General features: G+C 44.3%; 1 protein-coding gene across 1 annotated transcript; it reads left to right on the top strand.

The window, feature by feature from the left end:
* Positions 1–6332: 6332 nt before the first annotated feature.
* LOC147733840 (uncharacterized) lies at positions 6333–7391 on the top strand. Its single transcript, XM_086953591.1, has one exon. It carries the CDS (start codon positions 6333–6335, stop codon positions 7389–7391), a length of 1059 nt encoding a protein of 352 aa, XP_086809717.1.
* Positions 7392–9146: the final 1755 nt, after the last annotated feature.

The following is a 9146-nucleotide window of genomic DNA, read 5'->3' as shown; positions in this document are numbered from 1 at the left end:
ACTACAAATCCTAGCAGCTCTGAGTGCAGGAGGCTGTAGGGCTCAGTCACGCCCTCTGGATCATGCTAAAATGTGCGGCGGGAGCCCCACTGCACAGGATGTGCCCGGGCCAAGGGACGGCCCATTGGCGTCCGTCAGAGACCGAAGGAGACTGGGCTGGCCCACCCCTCTGACATCGATCCTCTTCCATCAATCTATTCTATAAGTGATAGTAATAGAAAAAACTCTCTTAGTGGTGTTTGCAAAGAGATAACTGGGGACTTTGTCAGCTTTCTTATATTGGTTTGTTTTTAGGGCGTTTGTGTGGGCCCATGCATAGTTGAGTTGGGTCAAGGGCACACAATGGTACGAAGACATGGGCAAGACAAAGCGACCCAGGTAGGCCCACATAACGCCCTACAAAGGAGATTAGGACTAGTTAATACGCTCACTAATTACTTGACTTCTGCACTAGGGGCCAGATGTAGGTAGCCCTTTACCGATCGGAATCGGCCGAAAATACTGATTTTCGGCCGTTTCCGATCGGTAAAGGGCTATTGAGATGTAGGTGCACATTTTCGGTAATTTTACCGAATCGGTATCATTACCGAATCGGTAATTTTACCGATTCGGTAATATGTACCGAATCGGTAAAATAATTACAGATTCGGTAATATTTACCGATTCGGTAAAATTACCGAAAATGCAATGTAGGTAGGCAATGTACCTTCTGCACATGGCTTACAGAATCGGTATTTTACCATGGAATACAAATCCATGGTAAAATACCGATTCCGGTGTGCATGCACATGTGTGCATGCACACCTATGTCATGTGACAGGCAGACCTGCCCTTAGGGCAGGTATGCCTGCCACATGGCACCTGTGCCTGTTTTGGGGGTGCTAGAGGGTGTCAAAGTGACACCCCCTGCACCCTTGTGAATTCTTTAATTACCGATTCGGTAAATACCGAATCGGTAATGCCTAATCATTCCTATGGGCTTCAAAGCCCATAGGAATGAATGGGCATTACCGATTCGGTATTTACCGAATCGGTAATTAAAGAATTGCTAAGGATTCGGTATCGAATCCAGATGTGGGGACCTACATACCATTTACCGATTTTGAAATACCGAATCGGTAGGATTCGGTATTTCAAAATCGGTAAATGGGATTTACCTACATCGGGCCCTTGATGCACTAACTGAATAAATAATTACCATGGAGGCCAAGCTAGTGGTTCTGCCACCGACTCTCATCCAAAAAAGGCTAAGAATATGCAGAACTACAAATACTGAACACTCACATCCCAATCTACCCTGCGCATAAGGGGGAAGTGGGTAGAAAAAAACTATGACTTATCCCTGTGTGGTGGAAGAGGACGATGATATTACGTCTAATGTGGCCCATATGATGGGGGACCCTCATACGTCCAGTTACCTTATTCTTCCAAGCCAAGAAAGCGACAGTCGTAGCTCAAGGAAATGATGAACATTGTGGCATTGTGATCGAGTGGAGATCTAATAAATCCTCATAGGAAGTTCAGAGGCTCCAAGTAGTTCAGACAGATTCTGCCCAAATTGACTGAATCGTCCTTAAAGTTCTGTTGGACTCATAGTCTTAGTCATAGTCACTCGGCTTTATTCGATTTTAAATTAAAATCATAAAAGCATACATATAAAACAGTACGAGCATACAAGCAAAAAAAATAATATATACAATGATATATACAAGGTAAAAAAGACATATACCCAGCCTATGGGAACCTTTTCCTTTTTCGAAGGGAAGGTACATAAAAACAGCATTACCGACTGGGTTGAGATGTAAACTTGTCCCTTTGTAAAGGCTTCTCAAACGTTACAATTTTTGTAAGATAAGTCAGGTCTATAGGGGGTAGGAGAGTTGATGGTACCTCTACCTAGCAAATGTTTGTGTAGGGCTGTTGATCTTGGTGGGGAGATAGGTTGGGTACTCGGGTAAAAATCGTACAGATCCCAAACGGAGATGGAGCCGTCATGTTCGTGGGGTTGGGAGGATCGTAGGTAGGGGACTGTGTGCCTGTTCCTAAATTTAACTAGAACTAAGTCCCCGGGAATTTCTTTAGATGAAGACCCTAACCAGCCCACCCTCCTAACACTCAGGATGCCACCGTCTTTATTGGGTGGGAGGGGTCTATTTTTTGATAACCAAAACAGGACCTTGTTCAGTAGGTCCTGATGTCTTTCAGGTTTCCCGTGGGTGGGTGCAGGTACTCCTGCAAGAACAAGCACAAAGGGGGCGGCTTCCGGGGCAAATCTATACAAGCTACTCTGTTTGGTTCTGCTCTAATAGCAGAGTAGTTGGTTAACGCAGTTTACGGGCAATTTTGGTGACAGTTGGGGGTTGTCTCTTGGGAGGTTGTCTATCGGTTAGGACATTTTTTGTTGTATTGATCACAGATTTATGGGCGATTTTGGTAACATCTAGAGGTAGACAGTTGGGAGATTGACTTACAGTTGAGACAGATTTTATAGTGTGAGGCACTTTGGGAGCAATAGGGAGAGTGGAACAATTAGGTATTACAATCTTTACGGGAAGGGAAGAGTTGGCTTTAATAATAGTCTCTAGGCTTGTCAACCTATCCCCTAAGAAGTTGATTTGATCAAGCAGGGGTGCTATTACAGATCTTAACATCAGTTCAAGCTGGGGCAATAGTTGCAGATGGGGGGATGCTACTTCGTCATCCAGAGTTTTAGTGTCCACCTTGGATAAGATAGGATTTGTGGCAGGCGATAAGGGATCAGTACAGAGTTTTTGTATTTTAGCTTCAGTTTCGTAATCATTAACCCCGATGTGCTTCCTTTTCGCACTTTGGCCCTGTGACAGACCAATAGCTTGGCTGCTATCCTCCTTGGGTGATAGGGGTGGATCACAAGGTATATCGGCGCGAGTGTCGATAGTAGAGCCTTTTACGGGGGAAGGGGCTATAACAGGACGAAAATTAGTCCCGCACAAAGCAATTAGTTCCTCCCAATAACACAATTTTTCCGGACTGTCAGGGGTTTGTGGGAGGGTTTGAGTTGGATCTAGGGGTTGACGGCAATCATCGGTATCTGTTTCGCTGATAGTGGTAAGGGTCCTATGGCTCTGAGTGTACGTGTCCATTTCCTGGCCCGGGCGTCGTTTTTGAATGAAAATTGGATAGGCCCCCTTGGATGTCATGATTTATGTAATATGGCTATGTTGGTGAAACAGAATGTCCATAAGTCGTCTACAAATGAGATTAGGCACTGTACCTTCTCTTGTGGGGATGCCAATGGGAGTGGCCCGTCCCCGTCCTCGTCGTGCCGCTGAGGGCCACAGAGGGCCCGCCCTTTGCCCGGGCTTAGCCCCGGGCGCCGACCCGCGCGCGATCCCGCGACGCGGGGGCTCACGCTGCCCTTAAGCACACCTCCGGTGGCGGGACAGGATGCGCGCCTACCTAGGTGCAAGCGGTGCTGGGGGATGTAGTCCCCGATCTGCCGCCTCGCCACGATGGTGGGGAAGCGGCAGGCAGCAGGGAAGCAGAGGGCCTGGAGACCGTTGCAGCGAAGCAGCGCTGGGGCTGCTGTGGTCCTTGAGCCCAAGTGGTGACCTCCCAGGTCAGTGGCAGTGTCAGGTCCCCCGCTCCCCCGGGGCTCACGCTGCCCTTAAGCGCACCTCCGGGGGCGGGACAGGATGCGCGCCTTCCTAGGCGCAAGCGGTGCTGGGGGATGTAGTCCCCGATCTGCCGCCTCGCCGCGATGGTGGGGGAGCGGCAGGCAGCAGGGAAGCAGAGAGCCTGGAGACCGTTGCAGCAAAGCAGCGCTGGGGCTGCTGTGGTCCTGGAGCCCAAGTGGTGACCTCCCAGGTCAGTGGAAGTGTCAGGTCCCCCTAACTGAGAACCGTATTATCTCTCAAATCAGGATTGTATCTGATAAATTAAAAGTATTCCATCTTGTAACGTACTCCGCAAATGGAGTCACTAGAACAGCCATTAAAACAAACATGGACAGTAATTTCAGTCTGGGCACTGTATTAAATGAAGGTAGGCTTGGCTTAGTCCTCCATTTACAGCCTCCAGTGATTCTCTTTCTGTCTGGCCTCCCACACTGTAATAGACCGTGTGACGCTAAAACCGAAGTGAATCCACATCGGTGGGCCCCTCTGCAAATGTTTGAGGGGGCAAATTGCCTGCTGCCGAAGAATCCAGAGCAGCAGGAATGTAGCCTGTGCAAGCCATGTTAACTTTAGGTCACCGAAGATCACACAAATGGTGGTACTGTTAAACAGACAAATACAGTCATTTGAATCCAGAATTGGTTTTTAACCCCTGGGTTACTTTTACCTCCCTGCATTGTTCCAAGATACCCACCGAAATAGGGCTGTCCCTTTACACACAGAACAGGGGGTAAGATTTAACTGCAAGTTTCAAATCAATTTGGTTCTGTAGAGGATTCTTTAGACCCGGATTGACTGATGATGCCCACATTGACTGACTCAGGGGAGTCAGGAGTAGAAAATACCCTGTAGCACAACTTGTATATGCACATATTAAAGAGGGGTTTGAGTGCTGTGTAGATCTCGGGAAACTTAGGGTCAATCAAGTACCTACTGAAATGATTGTTTGGAAGGGAGGGAAGGTCAAATTAAATGATGAAGTTACATTTTTATTTTGGAATACAGCAGGGCTCTCAGATAAAATTATTGAACCGGAGTGCTCGGGTTTTGTCAAGCTGTTCCCTGTCATTAACCTCCAAGAAATGTAGGTTGAGAATCATATCTTCCTAGAGGGCTAAAGATCCTATACCCTATCGCCTTTACACCATGTATGGGGCTTAATAAGTGAGGCCTCTCAACACATATTTTACTTCCTATGGATATCTCCATCTTTAGGTACATCATTGGGCCATCCTATTATTTGTTAACAGGACTAGTATTTGAGGATGGCTCTAGGCTGGTGTTGGTGAATATCTACTGCAATTATAAATCTGAAATCATACTTAAAATGGAGAAAGATCTTGATTCATTACACTCAAAATGTAATAATGTTTTATACTTTGTGTGTGTGGGGGAGTGATTTTAATATTCTCCTGTGTCCGCTTGGGTTGAGAGAAGTCTGTGGATACAGATGACCAAGCTATGACCCATTTTTGCACACCCAGTATGGTAGGACCACGAATCACGTGCTAGTCAAATGTAATTTAATTTTTGCTAAGGAGCTTAGGGCCAGATGTAGGTAATCCTAATTTACCGATTCTAAAATACCGAATTTTACCGATTCGGTATTTTAGAATCGGTAAATTGTATGTAGATAAAAAATCGGTAAATAATACCGATTTGGTAAAATTCGGAATCGGACATTCGGTATTTACAGAATCGTTATTTACCAAATCGGTATTCCTCATTCATTCCTATGGGCCTTTTGGCCCATAGGAATGAATGGGAAATACCGATTCGGTAAATACCGATTCTGTAAATACTGATTCGGTAAATACCGAATCGGAAAGCAAACAAAAGTGAAACTTAAGTAGGCAGCCAATCAGGTGCTACCACCCTCCCCCTCCCTACCAGGAAGTGGCTACACAGGCAGCTGCAACAAATCAGAAGCTTCTGGAGAGGCAGTTGGAGCAGAGAGTACCTGAGCAGCAGAAAGAGTAATGTTCACTTTTAAATCTGAAAAATGGCAAGCAGCAAAGACAAAGAGCATCCAGAGAGGAGGAGGAAACTGAAATTCAGCAGCATGGAGCTGCAGGTCCTTGTTGATGGTGCACCAAAAACTGTTTGGCAGGCAGTCCCTCACTGTGGCAGAATCTGCCAGAAGGAAACTCTGGCTAGACATACTTGACAAAGTGAATGCAGTTGGAGTGACTACCAGAGACACAGAGGACATGAAAAAGAGGTACTACGACCTCAGGAGCCAAACAAAAAAAAAATTGGCTGAACACCACAAGCTGGCAACTAAAATTGGTGGAGGGAAGAACCAAGCACCCCCCCTTACTGACCTGGAGGAGATGGTGGCCTCAACCATAGAACCTGACAGTGTCTGCGGACTGGGAGAAGTAGACAGCTCAGCCAGAGCTGCAAGCAGAAAAGGTAAGATGCATGCACAGCAATCCCCCCCACACCATCATCCTTACCTTTACCCTTTGTGGCTAAGTGAACCCCAGTCCAGTACTGCTAGCACTATACAGGAGCAATGCATCATGGGACATGTAGTCAGGAAATGAAAGACCATGTCATACAGCACAGCAACCAGCAAGGTAGGGAAATGATTGCAGATAGAATAAAGCGAAAGTGAAAAAGATTTGATTGTAGTGACTGTCAGACAGTAGCGCTTAGCTAATGTACGCTCATATGTCCACAGGTGACACATATCGCAGGGGTTCCCAGGAGATTGAAGGCACGGCACCAGAGAGGGATGAGAGTCAGGAGCCAGGTCCAAGTGCACAGAATGTATCACAGGACACAGGTGCACCAAGTAGCCATTCTCCTTCACAAGACACAGAAATTGCTCCAGAGTTGCAGGCGTCCCCAGAACGTTCACAATCCCCTCTGTTGCTGTCATCCCCAGAAATGCCAGCATCACTGCATGAGACAACACCTGCATCACAACCAAGCAGGAGGCATGTTGTGGCCCCACTGTTGGAAATGGAGTCATCAGCAGGTGACATGGAGGGGGAAGGCACACACACCTTGCCTGTGGATGTTAGCTCTGCCACTCTGCAGTCCAGTGCAGAGGTGGGCCGTACTGGCGCAAGACGCCGCAGAGTCCAAGAAAGCAGTGCAGCTGCACATGTGGAGGGTTCAAGTGTGTTCTGTGGCCTGGAGGGGAGCATGGTAAAAATCCAGAGGATGCAGGAAAAGGCCATCATGTCTTGCCAACGCCAAATGAGGAACCTGAACAACAACATGGGAGACATAGGAAAGGGCATCAGGGAACTAGTAGATGTCAATAAAGAGATGGCTGCAGGGATGCCTGAAATGTCACAATCGGTGCAGCTTCTGTGCACCAAACTAGACAATGAATTTGCATCAAGGCGCAAGGAAAGGCAGAGTGTGCATCAACAAAATAAAGCCATCAACCGCCTGGCCACAGCCACATCCCTGCTATGCAGGATAAGCATAAACATGCAAGAGGGACTAACCCAAAACAGTAATGTGGTCACTAGGGGCATGGCCAGGATGACTAGTTCTCTTGAGGCGCTGATAAATGCACAAACAGCACAAACTGCTGCTCTGGATGTGCCAGAGAGTGAAGGGAGCACAAGTAGGAGCAGCATGGCAAGCTCCCTTGTCGTAGAGACAAGGAGGAGCAGCAGGCGCCACGCTGAGGCTACAGCCCAAACGCAAAGTGAGCACAGCGAGCAACAAACAACTGGCACTGGTAAGCGTGGACGCAAATTAGTATTTTAGTTCATGGGGAAGTGACCCAGGACTCTCATCATCGAATGTAAATAATTTGTGTTGCACATTTGTGCTGTAGAAACCTACGTAGTGACACAATTTAACTACGTTGGGTGCATACTCCACCTGTCTGTGTCTCTTTACTTACTTAAAAAAAGTTGCATGTGATCTCTTCCCGTCTGTGTCTGCCATCAGTTGGTGTCCCAACTCCAGCTGTGTGTGGTTCAGGCACTGCTTGCTCATCATCATGGTCCTCATAATCAGAGAAATCCACTTTGGTGCCCTTCTTAACCTCAAGGTTGTGCAACATTGCACAGGCTGCAATCATCTTGCAGCAGGTGACTGGTGTGTACAGGCGGGCCCCTCCACTTTTATATAGGCAGCGAAACCTGCTCTTCCACAAACCAAAGGAACGCTCCACAATGTTTCTGGTCGATTTGTGTGCCCTGTTGTATCTCCTCTGGCTGGGTGTTGAAGGGTTGAGGTAGGGTGTGAAGATGAAGGACCGGAGGGCATATGCACTGTCCCCTATTTGTAACAAGAAAAAAAAGTTACTCACATGCACACAAACACATCCATCTGCAGGTACACAGACAAAATATCGATTTTTAAATATCGATATACAAAAATATCGAAGTTTAAATATCGATGGGACAAAATATCGAAGGTAAGTAATATCGACCCTCTTAATATCGATATTGGTATGATATCAGTAATATCGAAGTTGTAAATATCGATGTCAATAATATCGAAATTAATAACTTCGATGTTACTAATATCAATTTTTAAATAAATTTAGTGTATATTATATTGTATTTATTATGTTTTATTATTTATTTTTAATGTAATTTAATTAAATATTGTCTTTTACTACTGTAGCGGGTTGTGGGTTTATAGGGGAATAGGGTGGGAAGTAATTTAATTATGTTAAATTAATTATTAATTAGTAGGAATTATTAATTAATTAATTGAGAAATAATTTTTAATTATTTTTAATTAATTGATTAATTGATAAATATGTTCTGTAGCGGGTTATGGGTTTATAGGGTAATAGGGTGGGAAGTAATTTAATAATAATTAATTAATTGATATATGTTTGTACATATTTTAATTAATAATTAATTGGTAATTAATTTCTATTAATTCGTTAATTAATTAATATAATTTTTTACATATTTATAATTATTAATTAGTTGGTAATTAATTAATATTAATTATTTAATTACATTAATTATAGTAATTTGTTATATATATAATTTATTGTTATTCTTAATTAATTAATTGGGAAAAATAATATTAATTATTAAATTAAATTAATTACAGCAAATGTGCTAATATATTTACTTTATTGTTATTGTTAATTAATAATTAATTGGTAATTAAATAATATTAATTAATTTTGGGTAAAGGAGTATTTTTAGGGTTCAGGGTCACTTTTCAGTTTTTGGGTAAAGGGGTATTTTTAGGGTTCTGAGTCAGTTTTCAGTTTTTGGGTAAAGGGGTATTTTTAGGGTTCAGGGTCAGTTTTCAGTTCATGGGTAAAGGGGTATTTTTAGGGTTCAGGGTCAGTTTTCAGTTTTTGGGTAAAGGGGTATTTTTAGGGTTCTGGGTCAGTTTTCAGTTTTTGGGTAAAGGGGTATTTTTAGGGTTCTGGGTCAGTTTTCAGTTCATGGGTAAAGGGGTATTTTTAGGGTTCAGGGTCAGTTTTCAGTTTTTGGGTAAAGGGGTATTTTTAGGGTTTAGGGTCAGTTTTCAGTTTTTGGG

The sequence above is a fragment of the Lissotriton vulgaris genome, chromosome 1_2, assembly GCF_964263255.1.
Source record: "Lissotriton vulgaris chromosome 1_2, aLisVul1.2, whole genome shotgun sequence".
Classification (NCBI taxonomy): Eukaryota; Metazoa; Chordata; class Amphibia; order Caudata; family Salamandridae; genus Lissotriton; species Lissotriton vulgaris.
Note: the sequence above shows the minus strand (reverse complement) of the source record. Positions and strands in the feature narration are given on the sequence as shown.